This window comes from Phyllostomus discolor, chromosome 6 (genome assembly GCF_004126475.2).
Source record: "Phyllostomus discolor isolate MPI-MPIP mPhyDis1 chromosome 6, mPhyDis1.pri.v3, whole genome shotgun sequence".
Classification (NCBI taxonomy): domain Eukaryota; kingdom Metazoa; phylum Chordata; class Mammalia; order Chiroptera; family Phyllostomidae; genus Phyllostomus; species Phyllostomus discolor.
In genome coordinates, this window is record NC_040908.2 from 166,773,302 (window position 1) to 166,796,365 (window position 23,064).

The window sequence follows — 23,064 nt, forward strand, 5'->3', positions numbered from 1 at the left end:
TGGGGGAGCCTGGCGGTCAGACGGGCTCAGGTGGTTGGGCACACACACTCCTTTCCCGGGAGCTTCTCCGGGACGCTTTCCGGCAGCCCAGAGGCGCTGTGAAACCGGGCACCTTTCTCCTCACGGTACTCGGCACCTGGGACGAGACGGAGGAAGCCAGCCACCTAGCTTTGAGCCAGATTAGCCCCGGGAAGTACGGAGCCCTGTGTTCTGAGAGAAGAGCGGACTTGAGGGGACACAGGCCTTTGCATGGATACCCCCAGGGCCAGAGAGGACCGGCAACAACCTTCAGAGGCACCGGTGTCCATCCTCACGGACCTGCCTCATGGGCCCAGCCACCTCTGGTCACGGGTCCTTTCGTGGAGATCCGGGAGATCAGTCACCTTCGGAACAGGCGCCTTTACTCCTCCTCCAGATTACACGCTGCGTGAGAGCTGGCCCACGTCTCGCTCAGCTCTGCCTGTAGTGGGCTTTTCACAGATGGCTGCAGGACTAGACCAAAAATACCATCGGCGGCGGCAGCAGCAGCAGCAGCAGCCGTGCCATATGTCCTGCTCCGCCCGGTGCAGCTGCCTAGGGCTCCTCCTAGGGCTCCTCCTAGGGCTCCTCCTAGGGCTCCTCCTAGGGCTCCTCAGCGGCGGGAGGAAGCGACTGAGGCTTGGTCCTGCCCTCGAGGCCCCCAGGGTCAGGGAGGTCATGAGACGTGCAAACAAAGAAGTTACCCTGGCTGGTGTGGCTCAGTGAATTGATGACCAGCCTGTGAACCTGAGGGTCGCAGGTTCGATTCCCAGTCAGGGCACATGCTTGGGTTTCGGGCCAGGTCCTCAGTGGGCTGTACATGAGAGGCAACCACACACTGATGTTTCTCTCCCTCTCTTTCTCCCTCCCTTCCCTTCTGTCTAAAAATAAATAAAATCTAAAGAAAAAAAACGAAAGAAGTGAAATGAATTGTACAGTACAGCATGGTGAGTCTAGTTAACAATACTGTATTTTATATTTGCAATTTGCTGCGAGTAGATCTTAAAAGTTCTGATCACAAGAAGACAAAGAAACTATGTGAGGTGATGGGCGTTATCTAGACTTATTAGGGTGATCATTTACCAATACATACAAATATCAAATCATTACGTTATACATCTGAAACTAACATAAAGTTATATGTCAACTATTTCTCAATTTAAAAAAATAAAAATAAAAAAGAAGTGAAATGAAGAGTGGTGGGGACTACCATAAGGAACAAGCAGGTAGGGCGAGGGGCCTGAGACGCAGTTGCGGGCTCTAAGCCAGGGGTGGGAGCAGGGGAGCTGGGTGCCCCGAAAAGCATCATCGCAGTGCTGTGGCTGGCGGAGGAGGGGGCGCTGGCGGGCGGGCTGGCGGGGAAGGCAGAAGGGGAGGCGCACGGGGGAGACGGCGCGGGGGGATGGGGACACCAGCAGGCTGTGTGTTTGCAGTCGTGTGTAGCCCGGTGTGCCTGAGGCAGCAGCTGCTAGAACAAGGGTGGGGGGAAAGGCAACCCCCCCCCCACACACACACACACGTCATAGAGAATGTCGTCAGCTGTGTCACTGCTTTCAACGTAAGCGGAACGTCCAGCACCACCTACTGAGCAACGACCTTTGTGCGCAGTCCCGAAACACTGCCCAGGCCACCGATTACTACTGCTGTACAGGTGTTTCCTTAGGAGGCTAGAAAGGAGGGAGGGAGGGAGGGTCTGGCCCAGGTGAGCTGAAGGCGAAGTCATTCCCTGCTGTTCCGGTGCACGTGCTGCCTGGATGTGGCAGCGGCATCCTTGACTCCGGGGACGGCAGATGATAGACCGGACCTGCCGGCAGCGACCCCGAGCAGTGGGTGCATCGGGGTGCACTCAGCTCCAAGCCAGGGACACGGCCGACAAGAGGCAGGTCTTGCGTCTGTCCCTGCCTCTCATCTCACACCGTCAGGGCAGCGGGATCCCTCAGATGAATGGCCTTGGTACCCTATTCTTCTCAATCACCCCAAACCCAGCCACAGAGGCCTTGAGGGTCTGTGACCTCTACGGGGTACGGCAGGCAAGTAGAATGTCCTTCATCTCCTCAAAAAGCTCACAGAGAACATCCACTGGATAACAGGAGAGATGCTAAGTGCTACAGAAAAACAGAGAGAGCGTGACAGTCCCTACATTTAAACAATTCACCGTGTGGATGGTGTGAGCAAGACCAACGTGTGGCAAAATAACCGCCGCCATCAGCCAACCCCCACAGGACAATGACGCAGGTATGGGAACACGTGGGCTGTCTCCAGGCCTCTACTGTCTCTTCATCACCCCCAGACAGATGCGACAAGCCCCCCGCTCCAAGACACCGGCTCCAGGCCAATGAGCAAATGCCTCTGGATTGACCCCACCCGACCCCAGTGTCCACGAGCCTCACAGTTTCCCAGAACGGCCCCACTCCCTTCCCCCTCCCTGCAGCGCCCCGCTCCCAGCGCGAGAGCTTCTGCTCTGCGAACTGCGTCGAATTGCAGCTCCCACACGTAGTTCACACTTTGACTTGGGAGTTCACCCGACCCTGTGCACACTAGCTTCCTGATCAATAAAATGCAGGACTTAAGCCATCTTGTGGACTTGTTCTGAGAACTCGATGAGGTCATGACTTCCTGAAACACCTAGGAGTCTGGCACATTACAGGTGCCCAGAAAAGGACCCCAGTGGTCAGCCCTTGTGGTATCAGCCTTAATCCTTCTCTCTTTCCATTGTGCCCTCAATATAACAATATAAGACAGGGGCTCCATATAAGACAGGGAGGGACGCAGACGCGCTGGGGGAGGGCTACAAAAACAGAGTCAGTCCCATGCAGGATGATGACCGGGAGGAGCAGCGGGCTGGGAATCAGAAAAATCCTGGTCCTACTCTGTTACCATTGAGAATGCATTCTGGGCTTTGGTTGCTTCAACCGCTATGCCAAGGATAATAATCACTGGGCATTCTTCACAAGAGCAGTGTGGACAGAAAATAAACCACAAAATCTTTACTGCAGTGCACAGTGCTACTCAAGTGCCAGGCCCTGATAAGGCAGTCCAGACGAGAAGGAAAGAGGCCCTGGCCAGCTAGCTCAGTTGGGTAGAGTGTAGTCCCGATACACGAAGGTGGCAGGTTTGATCCCCAGTCAGAGCACATGCAAGAAACAAGCAATAAATGCATAAATAAGTGAAATGACAAAGTGATGTTTCTCTCTCTCTCTCTCTCTTCTCCCACTCCCTCTCTAAAATCAATTTTAAAAAAAAGGAGAGAATAAAGAACAGGGGTTAGACACAAAGTCAAATCGATATATATAGTAAGACACACATCAAAATAATTAAACACTACTTCCGGCCAAGATGGAGGCATAAGTACACACACTGTGCCTCCTCACACAACCGAGATAGGGACAACAACAATTTAGAAACAGAATTAACAACCAGAACTGACAGAAAATGGAACTGTACAGATTTCAACAACCAAGGAGTTAAAATAGACACATTCATCCAGACCGGCAGGAGGGGTGGAGACGGGCAGCTGGGCAGAGAAGACTCACTGCAAGGCTGCAGCTGGCGGACCCAGCAAGGCAGTGGACTGCAGACTGGGCAGTCCCACTTTCGAGCACAGATAAACTGGGAGGAACAACTGGGGAGCGAGACAGACCACGCAACCCAGGGTCCCAGTGCAGGGAAATAAAGCTTCAAACCTCTGATTGAAAATACCTGTGGGGGTTGAGGCAGCAGGAGAAACTCCCAGCCTCACAGGAGAGTTCATTGGAGTTGGAGAGACCCACAGGGTCCTAGAACGCACACAAACCCACCCACGTGGGAATCAGCACCAAAAGGACCCAATTTGCTTGTGGGCAGTGGGGGAAGTGACTGCAATCAGGCAGGGAGTGGAGCAAGCACCATTGTTCCCCCTCAGACCCCTTCCCTACATACAGCGTCACAACACAGCCACGTGGGTTGCCCCACCTGGGTGAACACCTAAGACTCCACCCCTCACTATGTAACAGGCATGTCAGGACAAAAAAAAAAAAATGGCCTAAACAAAAGAACAGATCAAAGCTCCAGAAAAAATACAACTAAGCAATGAGGAGATAGCCAACCTATCAGATGCACAGTTCAAAACACTGGTAATCAGGATGCTCAAAGAATTGGTTGAATTTGGATGCAAATTAGATAAAAAAATGAAGGCTATGCTAAGTGAAATAAAGGACAATGTACAGAGAACCAATAGTGATGGGAAGGAAACTGGGACTCAAATCAACACTGTGGACCAGAAGGAAGAAATAGTCAACCAGAACAGAAGGAAGAAACAAGAATTCAAAAAAATAAGGAGAGGCTTAGGAACCTCCAGGACATCTTTAAATGTTCCAACATCCGAATTATAGGGGTACCAGAAGGGAAGAGGAAGAGCAAGAAATTGAAAACTTATTTGAACAAATACTGAGGGAGAACTTCCCCAGTCTGGCAAAGGAAACAGACTTCCAGGAAGTCCAGGAAGCTCAGAGAGTCCCAAAGAAGTTGGACCCGAGGAGGAACACACCAAGGCACATCATAATTACATTAGCCAAGATTAAAATTAAGGAGAGAATCCTAGAAGCAGCAAGAGAAAAGGAGACAGTTATCTACAAAGGAGTTCCCATTAGACTGTCAGCTGATTTCTCAAAAGAGACCTTGCAGGCAAGAAGAGGCTGGAAAGAAGTACTCCAAGTCATGAAAGGCAAGGACCTACATCCAAGATGACTCTATCCAGCAAAGCTTTCATTTAGAATGGAAGGGCAGACAAAGTGCTTCCCAGATAAGGTCAAGTTAAAGGAATTCATCATTATGAAGCCCTTATTATATGAAATGTTAAAGGGATTTATCTAAGAGAAAGAGGATAAAAAATATGAACAGTAAAATGACAGCAAACTCATAGTTATTAACAACCACACCTAAAACAAAAACAAAAGCAAACTAAGCAAACAACTAGAATAGGGACAGAAACACAGAAATGGAGATCACATGGAGGGTTATCAGCAGGGGGGTAGGAAGGGGAGGGGGGAAGGTACAGAGAATAAGTAGCATAGATGTTAGGTAGAAAATAGACAGGGGTTACAATAGCCAATTGTTGGAAGCAACCTAGATGCCCATCAGTAAACGAATGGATCAAAAAACTGTGGTACATTTACACAATGGAATTCTATGCAGCAGAAAGAAAGAAGGAGCTCCTACCCTTTGCAACAGCACGGATGCAACTGGAAAGCATTATGCTAAGTGAAATAAGAAAGGTAGTGAAAGACAAGTACCATATGGCCTCACCTTTAACAGGAACCTAAACAATAAAACAAAGAAACAAGCAAAATATAACCAAAGACACTGAAATAAAGAACAGATGGCCCTGGCTGGCATAGCTCAGTGGATTGAGCGTGGGCTGGGAGCCAAAGTGTCCCAGGTTCGATTCCCAGCCAGGGTACATTCCTGGGTTGCAGGCCATAACCCCTAGCAACCGCAAATTGATGTTTCTCCCTCTCTCTCTCTCCCTCTCCCTCTCTAAAACAAGTAAATAAATAAAATCTTAAAAAAAAAAGAGCTTATCGAAAGATGTAAATTTAGGGAAAATGCAAATAAACTGGAGAAAGCTTTAAAAAAAAAGAACAGATGGAGAGAGTTCAGAGAGGAGAGGAGAGGGAATTTCAGGGGAATTCAGGGGAAAAGGGGAAGGGTTTACAGGAACAAGTATAAAGGACACGGGGATAAAAACTAGGGGTGGGTGGAAATGGGAAGGAGGAGGGGAGGGCTGGGTGGGTGGGTTGGGATGGGAGTAAAAGATAGAAAATTGTACTGTAACAACAATTAAAATAAAATTTTAAAAAAATAGACAGGGGGAGGTTAAGAACAGTATAGGAAATGCAGAAGCCAAAGAACTTATATGTACGACCCATGGACATGAACTAAAGAGGGGGAATGTGGGTGGGAGGGAGCATGCAGGGCAGAGGGGAGTGATGGGGGGCGGAAATGGGACAACTCTAATAGTATAATCAATAAAATATATTTTCAAAATATATTGTGGCATTGGATTAGGCAATGCTTTCTTAGCTGTGAAAACAAAAGAACATACAACCAAAGAAAACATAAACTGGCTTCGTCAAAATAAACACTTTTGTGCTTCCAAGGACATCAGCAAAAATGTGAAAAGACAGTGCACCAGGATGGGAGAAAAGTTTTGCAAATCATATAATCTGATAAGGAACTAATATCCAGAATATATAAAAAACTCTTACAACTTAACTACAAAAAAACACACAAACAACCCAGTTAAAAATAGGCAAAAGATTTAAATGGACATTTCTCCAAAGAAGACACACAAATAAGTGGCCAATGAGCACATGAAAAGATGCTCAGCATCATTAGTCACTAGGGAAATGCAAAGCAAAACCACAACGAGAGAGCGCTTTACACCCGCCGGGGCAGCTAAAACCCAAAAGACAGACATTAGCGAGTATTGGTGAGGATGTGGAGAAACCGGACTCCTCCCACACTGCTGGTGGGAAATTAAAATGGTGCAGTCTCTTTGGGAAAGTATTTTATTTAGAATTCCTCAGAGGACTAAATACAGAGTTACCGTATGATCCAGGTCCTAGGTGCACACACACGAGAAATGCAAACATATCCCCACACATAAGCGTTTATATAAATGATCAGAGCAACACTGTTCACAACAACCAAAAAGTGGAAACAGCTCGAATGTGCAACTGATAGACAAGCCAAATGTGGTCTACCGTACAGGGGAATATTACTTAGCCATGAAAAATGAAGTACTGTTACTTTATACAGTGTGGATGAATCTTGACCGTATCCTAATTTTTTAAATCTGCACACAAAAGGCCACATATGGCATGATCTCATTTACATGGAATGTCTCGACGAGGCAAACCCATAAAGACCAGAGTAGATTAGTCACGGACGGGGCTGGGGTGGAAGGAGAGTAAACAGTGCCTGCTCATGGGCGCAGGATTTCATTCTGGGATGATGAGAATGTTCTGGAATTATACTGGTGATGGTTGTACAACAGTGTGAATAGTGCATGAATTATATTTCGATAAAGCTGTCATAAAAATACATTTTAAAAGTAATGTGGATTACTTTGTGGAAAAGTTGCAATCCTTGGACGAATCAAAGTTTGTTGTGTTTGCTTGTTAACCATCAATGAACAGTCTTACATGCTTCTTGACCTAGATGCTTATGAGAAGAGCATCTGCTAGCAAGGGAGGGAGTGCTTTCCGTAGGCAGAGCAAATTCAGTGCTGGGTTATTCCTGGATGCGGTACCCTCATTTATTTTTAAGTACATTTTATCGATTATGCTATTACAATTGTTCCATGTTTTTCTCCTTTATACCCCTCTGCCCTGTAACTCGCTTTGCTCCAGCACTTCCCACACCCCACTCCCCTAGTTCACGTCCATGAGTCGGACATACAAGTTCTTTGGCTTCTCCATTTCCTATACTATTCTTAACCCCCCCTGTCTATTTTGAACCTACCAATTATGTTTCTTATTCCCTGTACCTTTTCCCTCATTCTCCCCCCTTCCCCTCCCTGCTGATAACCCTCCATGTGTCTCCATTTCTGTGATTGTTTCTGCTCTAGTTGTTTGCTTAGTTTTTATTTTTAATGTTCAGTTGTTGATAGTTGTGAATTTGTTGTCATTTTCCTGTTCATAGTTTTGATCTTGTTTTTCTCAGATAAATCCCTTTAACATTTCATATACTAAGGGCTTGGTGATGATCAATTCCTTTAACGTTACCTTGTCTGCGAAGCACTTTATCTGCCTTCCATTCTAAATATAGCTTTGCTGGACAGAGTCATCTTGGATGCAGGTCCTTGCTTTTCATGACTTTGAATACTTCTTTCCAGCCCCTTCTTGCCTGTAAGATTTCTTTTGATGGTACCCTCATTTTTATCTATTGTTTCAAAATAAAAATAAATCTATGGCAGGCTAACATAAATATGCTTAATAAAACATAACTATACTTTTAAAAACTTAGTGAGAAGCGGTATTGTTTTCCATTTTTGCAAATCTCTTTAAGGTCCAGTTTAAGACACTGGATTCTTACATCTGCATTTCTGAGTTCAATCTGTTGTGGTAAGTTATGTTTGTGAGACAGTCTGGCCTCCCTCACACCGTTATAAAAGTGAGGAATATTTTTAATAGGCTTTTCAGACAATTGTGGACACTCCTGTTTGATTCTACGCAACAACTTGACAATAGCAGTTAACTATAATGTGGAATATAAAACCCTATGAACTTCCAACGTATGCTGTTAGATTCTACGCAACAACTTGACAATAGCAGTTAACTATAATGTGGAATATAAAACCCTATGAACTTCCAACGTATGCTGTTACGTTAAAATCTATTGGCCTTTCTTGAACTGTAAAAGGGCCTTTTACCCAACGTGGTTCTGTAACCCATGTACTGATCATTTGGAAAATATCGGCTCACTGAGTTACGCAGGTCTTCAAGATGTTTCCACACCGCTTCGTAAAACACCAAGACAGCGCACGTGTTATTTCACAGCCAGCCTCATCAGAAAGGTGTTGACAGGCTGTCCAGCTCACAACAAGGGATACGGGCTTGCCAAAATTCTAATTTTTGCTGGAGAGCTCCAATCTCATCATCGGCGACAAATACTATTAGCAGTTTTCTTTGAAGCGGCCGGTTCAGCTACATTCACTTTAGGGGGAATACCCCTTGGATACCTGTCTGAGTCACCACAGCTGCCTGTCAGTTGTCCTTTCCAGCAAAAACAAGCGTCCCCTGAACAGGCGGCTGGTTCGGTTTGCAACTCCAAAAGCCCAGAGGCGCTTTGCTCCAGCCGACCGCTGCTGCGGGCCTGGGCACGGGTAGCTTCCCCTCCCATGGCTCAGATCCCTGATGACAACAGTTAACAACAGGATTCACTGTCACTGCTGCGAGACCAGTCTGACGGAAGCTGGCTGCTCTGACTGCAAGTGCGTGGAGGTGGGGGGCTGGCTCAGCGAGCGGCACGCAGGCCGGCGCCTGGTTCCTGTGGGGGCGCCAGCAGTTGCGCCCCATCGGGCTTCTTCGCCCCATCCGTGCAAGTGTCAATGACAGAGGGAAAGGCGACCAGCTTCTCAGTATGTGAGAATCTCTCTGACTCTGGGGACCTCCTTGAAATGGTCTTGAGAGGCTGCAAGGGCCTGCGGACCCCACTTGAAGGGCCACTACTGGTCTAAGAAGGCCGCCCCTGCAGACTGAGAGAGGGGAAACCTGCGTGAAGATAAAACCCACAGCCGTCTTCACTCGGTGGCAGGAGCAGAGGTACGGAGGCGAGCAGAGCATGGGTGCGACTCCTGTGGCGTCCGGGTGGGGGGGCTGACCTCAGCGCCCCGTAACCGACAGCCCCAAAGGGCCTGGAGCTTCAGCTGACAGACTGCGTGCTGCGGTTTCACACGGGACAGGCCCTCTGCCTGTCTTCTCTCTGAGCCCGCACCACCTTCCCCTTCTTTGACCTCAACACAAGAGAGGCACCTTCAACTCTTGGGGCTGTTTTCTCGCCTCCACACTGGACAGGGGGAAGTGGCGAGCATGGCTGGGGATGGAGAGCAAGAAGGCTTAAAGGAAGGAGGTAGCAAATACCATCATCTTGCCTTTGCCCAGTCGCCCCCAGCCTCAGTTCACCCAGGGGCCGGGGGCTGGTGGGGAGGGACAGCGGGGGGCGGGGGCCTTGCCCACCAATTCTCTATGTTCCCGCCCTGTTCCCTTCCTGCCCATTCAGAGCAGGCCCAGGTTCCTGCCAACTGGCTTCCCGGTTCAGTGTTAACAAGGGGGCTTGTCCCTCTTCTCCTCTCCTGCAGCTGAGGTCTGTCCACAGGGAAGGCCCCTTCTCTCAGCCCCTCGGTTCTGACCCCCGACCAGCAGCAACCAACGCAAGACCCCATCAGCACAAGGCCCTGTCCTCCCAGGATTCTCAGAAAGACAATGCAAAGCCAGGGTGGGAGTCTCATCAGACGCTAGGCGGTTACAGCTGCGGCAGCAGGAAAGCCTGGGCCTGGGCAGCCAAATGCAGAAAACAAAGTGCCATTCAGGTCCCAGGGACAAACAATAGGCCCTTATCCCCCGCTCTCTGGCCCAGGCCAAGTGCTGCCAAGCAGAGCTGGAGGGCCCGATGGGTATAGCCCCTGGGCGGGGCTGCCCCTAGGACGTGTGATGTCCCAGAAAAGTACTTCGGAGCGATCCCCTCGTCTGTATGAAAAACTCGAGTCACTCAAAACTAGTGTGTCAGCATCGTTTCGGCAGCTCAGTCACGTGATCCTTCAAAAGAAAACACTGAGACCACCAGGAGGAGCTTTTCTCAGGGAACTGGGCCCAGACCTGGGGCCCTGGGACAACCCTGTCGGACCTCTGGCGGGCTCTGCAGAGAGAAGCAGCGTGCTGAGAGCACCCCAGGGGGCTGATGTGACCCCAGTCAGGGTTTGGGAGGCCCAGCCAGAAGGGCACTGCAGCTGGGCTTGGAGATTTTAGAGGGAGACACTCCAAAGTACTCCTCCCCCGAGCTGCAGAATCCTGGGCTGGGGCCGCCCGAGCCGGGGCCTTGGTGGGGAGGGGCCTGGCCCAGCTGACACAGCCACGGCGGTGGGCTTGAGAGGTTAAGAAGGCTGCCTTTGACAAAGAAATCTAGGGACACACAGCCCAGGTAATCCTCGGTTCCCGGTCACCTAGGCAACGCCAGGGCTCGGCGCCTCCACCTGCCTCCTACAGGGTGCTGAGGCAGTTTGTTTGCAATTTCACACCCTGTCCCTGCCCGGCCTCTCCCAGCAGGTTCAACAGGTGAGAGGCCAGGAAGCAAGGCACCAAGAAGACTTTGCAGGGACTTCTGAGGGGAGGACCGAGCCTGCCTGTAAGTACGTGTTCCACAGACGCAAGGAAAGAACAAGCCCCGGTAACCCACAAACCGATGACCCACGGCCAGCCAAGAAAGCATTGAATTCGACTCAAAACAGGTCCTGTCCCCTTGAGGCCTTTCTACCATCACCTGGGTGACACCCCGGGGGCGGGGTAAGAGCAGTGACACCTAGGATCCTAGGGTGTGCCCGCAGGAAGTGGCTCGCCAGGTGGACAGACAGCTCAGGACCCCGACGCCAGCCGGGGACCGGCAGCTCCGCCAACCCTCTGAGGCAGGATGGTGAGAAGCTAGGGAAACACCCTGGCAGGTGGGACGGAGAAACGAAGTCACAGAGCTGACTCAAACTGGCCCCACCCAGCACCCTGACTCACCTGCCTCCTCCTCCCTCGCACGACCCCCCAGGACAACGAGGTTCTGATCAGCATCGAATAATTTTAGGAGCAATCACCAAAGCCTCGGGTCTGTGGACCACAGAGACGGAGTTTCGGGCAAACTGGAGATGGCACCTCGGCCTCAGCTGTGTTCCAGCTCCAGGCCCAGAAAAGCAGCAAAACCAGACAAAGCGCCGCCACGACTGACATCAGGTCCAGGTGCAGTGACCAATGACCGCCCCCACCCTAGCGCCATCCAGTCAGTAGAGACCAGGACCCTAAAGGGACACACACGGACGGCTGATGAATACTCTGTGGAGAGCCTCCCCTGAGAACGCCCCTAAAATTCCGACCTTTCGGAAGCAGATGAAAACCCTTAAGACCAAGGACCCAGCGCACACGCTGCGCTGTCTTGACGCGAGGGCTCTTCTTTTGCCTCGGTAACTTGTGTCCTGGGTCCACGCAGCCCCGCTGGCTCACTTCCTCTGTCTCGGTGACTTTCTTTTAAAGGGCCAGGCAGCTTCACCTAGGCTCACTCCTGTTGCTATGCTCTTGCCTCTTCTATCTTCCCCTTCGTTTGTTTCACCGCCCCCAGCTTTAATAAGTGTGTTCTCAAAATCACCCGCACTTGGGCTGTGACATCTCCCCTGCACGAAGACGAGGCCTGAGAGTCCACACCTCCGGTAACATGTCCACGCCAGGTCGCAGGGAGCTTGAGCTGCTGAAACTTGCCTGTGTTCTGCCAAGATCCACGCCCAGACACTGTCTGCTGGGGAGGCAGATAAATGCCTGGGGCCCGCTTCCTCGGCCTGCCCACCGGGCGAAGGGTGAGGCACGCTCCTCACCCTCCAGCGCCCTCCTGCGCCGCACTTATCGCCGCTGTAATTAAACAGCAGCTGGCCTCGGGCCAGGCTGCCCCGGGGGTTCCCTGCTGTGTCTCCAGCACTTACAACACAGCGGACACTCAGACAATGGTGGAGCAAATGCAAGTCTTTCTCACGTCTGCTGGCCACAGAGACAGAGTGGACCCTGAAGCTGAAGGCCATCTGCAGACCACTCCTCGCCTGGCGACCACGCAGAAACCGAGGGCTCTGGCGGTGATCCAGCCCTGTGCTTGGGAGGAGGTGCTGGGACAGGGGCAACGGGCCTCCTCAGGCCTCGCTCACAGGAAGCGATTCCTTGGGAAGCAGCGCACCAAGTTCCGAGACAAATATCCTGAAGTGTCCTGCTAAAGGACACAGGGTGCGATGTTGTCATTTGTAAGAAATATACATCTGGTCATTCAGATGACCCAGAGGCACTTCCCATATATACGGTTCTGGCTGGAAACCCTCAAAATTTCCCAAGTGTTTAGAGTGTCTTCTGTTGTGTTAAGAAGGTGACCTTTGGAAAGCACCTAAGGATGGAGGCTGGTTGCCAGTGGAACCAACCATGAGATTACTACTGGGGTTAGAACTTTCAGTTCCTGCCTCACTCTCCACCTCTACCCACCCCCACCACCAACCTCTCCAGGGAGGGGAGAGGGGCTGGAGGCTGAATCGATGGCCAGTGATTTAATGCCTATGCAAAGAAGTCTCCATAAAAACCGAGAGGACGGGTTCGGAGAGCTCCGCAGTGAGCCTGAGGAGATTCCGGGAGAGCCGTGTGCCTGGAGAGGGCCTGGGAGCTCCGTGCTCGGGCCCATACGCCTGGCCCAACCTAGAGCAGGTCGGCCAGAGCACAGGTAAGAGCCTCGGCTCTGCTTGGCTTCTGAAGTGTGGGTGGGATGGGGTGGGGAGGGGTGGGGTGGGGAAGGGCGTCTCACAGGACTGAGCCCTTAACCCGTGGACTCCGGTGCTATCTCTGGGTAGACAGGGTCAGCGTTGAGTTTGCTGGTTCAGGGGCTTCCCCTGCCCCACTTCGGAGCTGGGTCTGGGAACCCCAGTGAGGATCAGTTCGGGGGCCTGGCCCGGGAGCGAGCATAGGGGAGGGAAGGCTGGCTCCACGCCTCTGAGGCCCCAGAGTTGGTTCGGTCCCCCACTTCTTTTGGGGGCCTTGCCTAAGCTATTATTGCTCGAGACTTTTAGCATCTCGCACTCCATGCTGATGACCTTCCTCCCCACACTAGCTCAGCCCGTCCCTCGGTGTTCTTCATACCAGTGCCCCTGCCCCCACCACCCCTCCTCCTCCTCAGCCCCTGAAACAAACCACCAGCCCGCACTTCTTTTGGCCGCCCACAGACCCTCCTGCTGCTGGTGGGAATGGGACTGGCGAGAACCACCGACCTTGGCGCCAGGGCCCAGACCCCCCACCCTTCTCCGTCTCCAGGCTTCCCGGGGCAGGCCCATGGCTCCCACTCACCTCAGTGGGACGGTCCTCGCTGAGGGGCCCCACCGGCTGGCCCAGCATGGGCAGGCCAGGCTCCTGGCTGTGGACAGAATGCCTGTTCTGCCTGTTGCCCAGCAGTTTTACACATGTGGTCTGTGCTCCTGATGAATGTAAGGGCCTTCCCTCCCGAGTGACACTGGTGGCTAGAGGCGGAGAAGTAGCTCGCCCCGTTGCCAGGCCTGAGACCACGGCCCATTCTTCCTGGTATCCCAAATCTGTCACAGCTAGGGTCCGAAGAGGCACTGAGTCAGTGTTCAAGGAATTACTAGATGTTGGAGGGAGAGGCACGGGGCACCAGAGAATGCACAGGAGATCTGGTGGCAGAACACCTGGATCTCGGGGGGGGGGGGGGGGGGTGCGCCGTGACCTCAGCCCAATCATCTGCAGGACGACGCCCCTCTAACCCCCAGGAATGTATGTGAAAGCACTGTGCCTAGCTTACTGCAGAGGCCTGGCACACACGGGTTTCCCGAGATGGCCCCCGCCTCTCCCTACCTGGGAGAGAGAGCTCAAGGGCACGGAGCACTGATAAGCCACGGAAAGAGGTCACGTCTGGAATTCCAGAACTAGGCTCCCAGGAGGACCGGCGCCGGGCCCGGAGGACCGAGCGTACTTTATGGTGGTGGCGTGTTTGCCCCCTTGCCCGCCGTTCTCAGGCCTTGTCGGGCGTGTGCGCGTGCGGCCTTGGCCAGACCTGAGCTTCAGGGCACTCTGCCACTCGACCTGTCCACTGCTCTGGTGGGTGGAAGGAAGTCACCGACGGGGGGGAAAGTGTCTGGAAAAGTGCCGGCGCTCCGTACACTGAAGGCAACCGACGCTTCGCCACCCCGAAGCTTCCTTTTTGGTATATTGACTCGATGCTGTCTATCAAGAAACAAAACTCAAAGAAAGACCATCTTGGACCCTCCCCTCTCGTGGCTCTGCCCAAGAGGTCTCGAGAGGAAAACCTGCTGGGGAAGGAGACCTCCGGATGCTCACCTTGGCCGAGCTGGAGCTAATCTAAGTGCAGCAACGCAAGCGAGCGTCAGGCAGGGGCCTGTCAGCCGGATGCCGCCTGCGCCCCATTGTCCCCGACCTGTCCCCAACCTGCCCGGCAAGGACTCTCCTGCCATGTGTGGTCCAAGGCCCGCGCTTCAACTACCTGTGAATGCTGGCTCTCGCTTCCGAAATCTGATACCCCCCTCCTCATCAGCCCCCTTTCCTCCTTCACCCAAAATGTCTCATATGCTCAATGTGGCCTCACTGTCTTTGGAATATTCACACCTCTGTGCACTCCCCATGCACGTTGTTAACAGGGGATTTCTCCTGTTAATCTGTCGCCGTGAACTTGATTCTTACCACAGCTAGAACTTAGAAGGTGGTAGGAAAACTATTGATTTTTTTTTTTTAGCCCTCACAAGAAGGGACTGAACTTGGGTGACCTGGGGCAAGTAAGGCCCCAGCACTGGGCCTCCGCCTTCTGGGGCAGCAGCACTCACAGCCAAGGGCGGGCTTGTGGCACAGGGTCTTGAAAGGACTGCTGAAGCCTGGGTGGTCCAGGAGGGCGTCCTGCTGCAGCCGGGGAGGGGTGGGGGGCGGACCGGAAGCCTGGCAGCTCTTCCCTAAGTCAGCACGTGTTCTCATCCCTCAGGGGACAGCCGCCTCCGATGCAAAATCTGACAAAAGGCCCGCTCCCGCCCCTCGCTGCAGCCTTTGAGCTCTCCTGGCGGTAAGGCAAACAGCAAGTGAAATCTTTCCTCCTCCCAAAGAATTGCGCATCAAAGAAAAGTTCACGGGGAAGACAATTAGCATTCTTGCTTCCACCCGCAGCTCCTGTCAAAGGGAGATAAACTACCAGGTCTCAAAGTCTACAGAGTCTACGCTGCTGTTAACATTTCCACTTCTACCGTTCTCTTCCTTGGATGTGGGTGGGGAGGTGAGATGGGTGGGAGGATGACAGACAAAGGCAGAAATACACAAAGAATGAACTGAAAGGCTCCCCCACAGGATGAGCCACACGTGCGTGACCTCCGTGTACTCGGCGCACCTGGCCTCAAAGTGGAGCCCCACCAGGTGGCGAGGGCCCAGGAGGAGCAATGGCGAGACTCGGGTTTTCTCCCTGAAGACCCCTTCTAACCAGAAGTCGTCCTATCTACTCTGCAGCCCGGAGAGGAGCCAGGCCAAGCTCACCAGCCCCAGGATCCGTACAAATTGGAGGGGTTCATGAGAGTCCCTGGAAAAGTCTTGGACAGTCCTGGCACCATGGGTCCAAATGGACTGTCTCAAGCCATTGAGTTAGTCTGAAAGGGTAAAGCAAATGTTTCTATTTGCAAAGTCCCCCTTCAATTGCACCCTTAAGGAGCATCTTTGCAGAACCCTGGGTGTGGCTTCCTGTGGCTGATGATAAAGACTGTCCCGAGAGCTCGGGGAGCTGGCGCTGGGAAGGAACGAGAAGCCCTGCAGAGGCCCAGGGGGAGAGCGTCCTGACAGCAGGGGAATGCGCTCCAGGCCAGAGGGAGGGAGCGAGCCAGTCCCGAGGCTCTGGGCTGGGAAGAGCCAGCAGATAGCAAAGGGGGTGAGGAGGGGGCAGATCAGCCTTCATCGGTGGAAAAGAATGGGGCCTGGCAGTGAGGGGCCGGCTCCAGGCTCGCCCTCTGAGAGAGGTCAGAGGCACATCAGAAGCTGATGAAAATCTCAGCCTCAACTCTTTGGAGATAAGATACTGTATTACCCAAGAAGACGATGTGAGGAATAGTTGAGTTTATAAAACGGGTATGAGGTCAAAGGCACATCAGTGACCTAAACTTCTGCCAGTGACACTAGCCAGATACTGTCAGATGATGACTGGGAGCATGCAGGTTAGCGCGGCACCTGCACAGAACCCTCGCTGGATGAATGCATGGATACACGGGTTCAGAGTGAGGCTGGCTGGATCCGGAGTAAGCAGATTACTGGGAACAGAGAGAAGGTATGCGTAAGTAATGAGGGACAAGTTCACCTTCCCAGGTGCCCACAAAATGCTGGGGCACAGAGGGAAGGGAGGGAAGGGGAGGGAAAAGCAAGGCACACGGGTGTTCTCAGACTCCACGTGCCGGTAAGATGAAACCCTGCAGAGCGCTGCTGGGCCATTCCTCTGCAAGGCCATCAGCCCCAGATCTCAGTTTACAGGGCTGGGACAGCGTTGCAGGGGGGCCAGGAGAAATGGCACGGACCTGAACCCAGGTCTCTAATGCGGCACTCCCCGGAAGGCCTGTCTCCTGGGATCCTGTTTGCAGTTTCAGAAAGAACAAAGGACCAACTCTGAACAATGGTTTCCTGTCTACCCCAAGACTCTCAGAGCCACTCCTCTGTCCTCACAGCACCCCCCTCCAAGCAGCCTCACTCCTTGGGCTTTCTTCCTCCCATGGGGGATCAGGACTCCAGCCTCCTCAGGGAGCAGCGCTGGGCGGGGACTCACACTTCATCTGCTCGATGCAGAGAAACACATGCCCGGGACAGGGGAGCTGCGGCCAGCGGCCAAGGACAGTGCGCCTTCCTGGGTCCACGGCTCAACTGCCCCCCAACTGCATCGGTTTATACACTTGTCTCCTCTGTGCCCTGAGGAACGCAGCCCGCCTTCACCACGGCAACAAGGAGAGTGGCAACGACCTTGCTGACTTCCCCGCGTTTCTTCAAACCCTCAGGCAGGATTGCCTCTCTTCACTGCAGCCTCGGAGCAGCAGCGTTCCGGGGAGGACACACGAGCAAGGAGAGAACGGGCCAAGGACAATTTTCTGAAACCAATGGGAAACAAGACGCTCTGAACCAAGAGCCAGCTCCCAGGCAGGCCCCAGGCAGCGTGTCCGAGGCTACTGGGGAAGGAGCGCAAAGGTGCTAAGGACGCAGCACAGGGAAGACAACGGAAAACCTGGGGCAGCTCAGAGTCCGATGTGATGTGAGTGAGCTTTCAGTTAGCTGCTGAGATTTTTTTTTTAGTGTTTTTTTTTTTTCCCTGCCATTTTACCCAGAGTGCACAATTCAGTGGGGTTTTTTTTTTAGTACATCCAAAATGTTGTGCAAATACCACAACTCCAAGACATTATCGAATACCAACCCCCCACCTAAAAAAAACCTCAGTACCATTAATAGTCACTCTCCATTTCTCCCTCCCCTCAGCCCCTGGCAACCACCAATGTACTTTCTGTCTCTAGGAATTTACCTGTTCTGGACACTTCCTACATACAAAGGTTATATAAAAATATACAATACAATAAACAAAGTCTTTGTACGGCTTTCTTTCACTTAGCATGTTTTCAAGGTGCACATTATAGCGTGTACCAGTACTGTATTCCTTCTTATGGCTGAGTAACACTGTATTATGTAAATATACCACGTTTTGCTTCCCCAGCCATGGGTTGATAAATATTGGGGTTGTTTCTATTTTTTGACTATTGTCAGTGACGCTGCTATAACCATTTGCACACATGTGATGTTTTAAATACAGGACTTTTAACCATGCAGGCTGGCCTCCCGAGTTATGCTTTCATTAGCCAAGGACTCGAAGCCGACGGCCAGACTCCCAGTCACAGCGAGGCACTCCTCATTTTCACTCTCTGACGCGGACGGCGCACAGGTCCCCGAAATGTGCTAGACGGCAGGTGGAAGCAGAGGAAATTTAGGTCATCGTTAACGATCTGTACACAGGAAGCACGAGCTGCGTGAACAGAAAACCGCCCGGTTGCACCCCGCCCTGTCCCCAGGCCCTGGGGCAAGACTAGAATCAGTGGGGACCTCTGCAGGCTGACCCCCGGGTCTTCAGGGAACGAGGCTGCTGCTGAGAGCATCCACGCTGCAGGGAGGCTGCATGAGACGAGGGGGGTCACGGGTGGGCCAGCACTCAGCCCCCAGCACACAACGGGCTCTCAGTAAAGGTTCGTTTTTCCATGCAGTAAAGAGAGGACACGCACAAAAGGAAAGGAGAAAGGAATTTAAACATTCCATTACAAAAAATCAATTAAGCATAAAAAACGGTAATGTAGGAAATGAGGGACACAAAACTATAAGGCGTATAGAAAACAAAAGGAGTAAGTTCCTCCTTATCCATAATCACTTTAAATACAGTAGAAGTGAATTAAACTCTCCAGTCAGAAGACAGATGCTGGGGACCGCCCTGCCTGGTATCAGAAGCTGTAACCCCCACCAAGGCTAAGGCTCAGGGAGTGGCCTTGGACTGTAAGCCAGCAAGGAGACAAAAGCTTATCTCCCTGGCAGGAGTGCTGCTTCTGCTGATTCATTCATAACTGAGCCCCAATGCTTGGTCAGTTAGCCAATGACGGGTAAGATTCCCCAAGGGGGGAATGACCTAAGACAGGCATGATCACATGGGAGGCCCCCAAGAAAGGACTTTGGGGGCTACAGCAAAAGGGGGTGATGGGCCCTCGCTCCTTGGCTTTGACGTGGCCTGAGTCCTCAACGTCTGGGAGAAAATCTCCTTATCTCTTGGTTGCCTTAGTTCCCCTGCTCCACCTAAGCCTGAAACAATGACAGGGTGGTGCAGCCCTGTGCTGGAAAGGGTGGGTTCCCCAGGTGATCAGGCCTAAGGAAGAATACGTAAAATCCTGTGAAACCTGCTTTGTTTAGAATGCTCTCAGTTGAATGATGAGGGTCCAAGGAAGAAGTAAATTTGTTCCTTAAATTTTTTTACAGCTCTTTGACACTGACTCAAAATAGGCCCTCAGACTTCCTTGTTATCTATTGTCTGATCCTTACTTCCTAGCAAGGAGTAATGAGCTTTACCTGAATTCTCATGCAAACGAAACCAATAGAAAGCCTCTTTGGTGGGGGAATGGGGCGCTCTTTTCCACCAGCGAGAGTGGCCATTTCGGTCCTACTTCCCCACAGAAACTGCTTGTCTCTGTGTATGTCTTTCTTGCATTTCGACGAGCCATCTGCAGCGTTCCGCGGTCACTGCCGGCCGGTGAGCACGCGACAGACAGAGTGGCAAAACGCATAAAAACACGTGATGCAAGTCCATGCTCTCCCCCAGACACTCGCTGGAGATCTAAAGAGACTCAGGTTGGCAGTGACAGGACGGAAAGACATCCCATGCGCACGGAATCCGAACGAGTGCAGGAGTGGCTATAGAAATATCAGACAAAATGGACTTCACATCCAAAACGTTTGTAAGAGACAAAGAAGCACATTCTAGATTAATAAAGGGTTCAATGCAACAAGAAAATACAGCAGTTATAAACATGTACACACCTAATGACAGACCACAAAAATACATGAAACAGAAACTAACAAAATTTAAGGGAGAAACAGATTCATTCTACAATAATAGTTGGGGGACTTCAGTACCCCACTCACAATGCTGGACAGAACAGAGAGAAGGTCGCTAGGAAAACAGAGGACAAACACCAAACGACGACGGGCTGTGTCCGACAGCCGTGTGGAGGATGCCCTCTCCCACAACAGAATGCACACTACTTCCAAGGGGACGTGGGTGTTGTTCAGGACAGACCACACGTCAGGCCACAGACTAAGTCCCAACAGATTTTAAAAGACAGATACAAACTATCTTCTTTGACAACAACATGGTAAAGTCAGAAATTAGTAACAAAAGGAAAACTGGAAAATTCCAAAATTTGTGGAAATTAAATAACACATTTTTGAATCCTTGCCTGAGGATTCCTTTATTGATGTGAGAGAGAGAGAGGGGAACATCCATCGGTTGCCTTGCAGATGCCCCTGGACCAGGGGCAGAACCCGCCATCCGGGTCTGTGCCCTGACCGGGAATGGGACACCCTGATCTTCCGGTGCAGGGGCTGACGCTCCAACCAACCAAACCACACCAGGCATTTGTAAACAACCCATGGATCAAAGAAGAAATCAAGAGGGAAATAAGAAAATACTTAGAGACAAATGAAAATGAAAACACAAAATTCAAAAACTTATAGAATACAGTATAAAAGCGGTACTAAGGGAAAATTTATAGCTAAATACATGAAAAAACAAGAAAGAACTCAATCAATAACCTAACATTACAATTAAGGAACTAGAAAAAGTAGAACAGACTAAACCTAAAGCCAACAACAGAAAACATGAAATAATGAAGATTAACAGTAAAGATGGATGAACTAGAGAACAGAGAAAACAAAAGGGCTCACCCTCCCTCTCAGGAGGAGAGCCTGCGGGGGCCTTTCCCTGCCTCTGGGGAGGGAGCCCACCTACCTCCACACTTCCACTGCAGTGTCGGTGGTCTCATTCTCAAGTGCAAGAGCCGAAGGCCTGTGGGAATGAAAGCCCCATTCCTAGGGCTGCAAGGACCCTGAACACAAAGCACTACTTTAAACAAGAGATTTTCCAGCTGGGCTAGATAACCACCCATCCCTTCTCTTGAAAACAACTAAAAGTACTGAATGAAATACAGGTGCGTATGTGTGCGAGCGAGCACACACGCAAATGTTCCTCAGAGCATAGGCAAGTTAGCAAGAAAATGAGAAACACTGGGGCTGAAATCTAAACCAAGAGACAAGTAAACACAGAGGCATTTGTCTCGAGGGCATTTGCAGAATGCGGCAAAGATCTCAAAGGACACAGGGGCACAGGGGCACAGGCGAGAAGTCTGAGTCCCCCCAGGTGGAGTTGGGACTTCCAAAGGCACACCTTGGAGATATTGTGGGTTCGGTTCCAGACCACAGCAATAAAGTAAATATCACAATAAAGCAAGTCATGTGAGATTGTTTATTTCCCAGTGGATATAAAAGTTACACTCACACTATGTTGTAGTCTATTCAATGTGCAATAGCATTATCTCTAAAAGAAAACAATGCACATGTTTTACAATTTTATTTATTTTCAGACACAAGGGAAGGGAGGGAGAGAGGGAAACATCAATGTGTGGTTGCCTCTCTTGCGCCCCCTACTGGGAACCTGGCCTGCAACCCTGGCCTGTGCCCTGACCTGGAATTGAAGGGGCACCCACCCTTGTTCTCAAGCCATCGCTCAGTCCACTGAGCCACACCAGCCAGGGCACAATGTACACGTTTTATCTGTAAAACACTTTATTGCTGACCATCATCTGAGCCCCCAGTGAGTGGTAACCTTTTTGCTAGTAGAGGTCTTGCCTCAGTGGCTGCTGGCTGATCAGGGTTGCTGGGTTGGCTGTGGCAGTTTCTTAAAACAAGACAATGGCCCGCCTTGCAGATGAGGACGCCGTCTCGGACCTTCCCGCTCCCAGCCACGGTCAACCCCACGGTGCTCTCTGACACCTGCCAACGGCGAGCCCTTGGGCCGTGTCTCCTTGGAGCTGTTTGCAGACAAAGTCCCAAAGACAGCAAGAAACTTGTGTGCTCTGAGCACTGGGGAGGAAGCTTTGGGTTATGTAGCTTCCTGCTTTCAGAGAGTTATTCCGGGATTCACGTGCCAGAGTGGTGACTTCACACGCCACAACGGCACAGGCGGCAAGTCCGTCTACGGGGAGAAATTTGATGATGAGAAGTTTGTCCTGAAGCACACAGGTCCCGGCGTCTTGTCCATGGCAGGTGCTGGACCCCGGTGTTTCAGCTGCACTGCTGAGACCAAGTGGCTGGACGGCAAGCATGTGGTCTTCGACCAGGTGAAAGACGGCACGGACATTGTGACAGCCACGCAGCGCTGCGGGTCCCGGAATGGCAAGGCCAGCCGGAAGATCACCATTACTGGCTGTGGCCAACTCTAACAAACCTGACTTGTGTTTTATCTTAACCAGCAGGCCATTCCTTCTGTAGCTCAGGAGGGCACCCCTTCACCCGCTTCTGCTTCGAATGTTCTATAATCTCCATGCTCTCACTGCAGTTCATTGGGTTCCAGTTTTCCTTACCCTTCCAAGGCCAGCTGGATTGCAGAGTTAAGTTTATGGTTACTTAATAAAAACTAAGCAAACAAAAAAATAAGACAACAATAAAGCTTGCTGCATTGACTGACTCTTCCTTTCACAAACGATTTCTCTGCGGCATGCAATGCTGTTTGATAGCATTTTACCCACAAGCGAACTTCTTTCCAAACTGGAGTCAGTCCTCGCAAACCCTGCCATGGCTCTATCAGCTGAGTTTCCGTTATATTCTAGGTACTTCGTTGTCATTCCAGCAGTCGTCACGGCGTCTTCACCAAGAGTCTATTCCATCTCAAGAAACCCCTTTCTTTGCTCATTCACAAGAAATGACTCATTTTATCACAAGATTTCAGCAACTCGGTTTTACCTGCAGGCTCCCCTCCTATTCTAGTTCGCTCGCCACTCCACCACACCTGCAGTTCTTCCTCCACTAAAGTCCTGAGCCCCTCAGCCATGAGGGCTGGCACCGACCTCCTCCAGACTTCTGTTAATGGTGGTATTTTGGCCTCTTCCATGAATCGCACATTTTCTTAGTGGCCTCTAGAATGGCGAGTCACTTCCAGAAGTGTTCCATTTACTTTGCC

The 23,064-nt window shown here is 51.4% G+C and overlaps 2 protein-coding genes across 2 annotated transcripts in view; one reads left to right on the plus strand and one right to left on the minus strand.

The window, feature by feature from the left end:
- Window positions 1-23,064, minus strand: part of PC (pyruvate carboxylase) — a 96,435-nt gene that overhangs the window by 50,581 nt on the left and 22,790 nt on the right. The gene's annotated exons all lie outside the window — the stretch shown is intronic.
- On the plus strand, window positions 9,591-22,398 carry LOC114499157 (peptidyl-prolyl cis-trans isomerase A-like). Its single transcript, XM_036030025.1, has 2 exons — window positions 9,591-9,630; window positions 21,819-22,398. The coding sequence occupies exons 1-2, from the start codon at window positions 9,591-9,593 to the stop codon at window positions 22,325-22,327; spliced, it is 549 nt and encodes a 182-aa protein (XP_035885918.1). The 3' UTR covers window positions 22,328-22,398.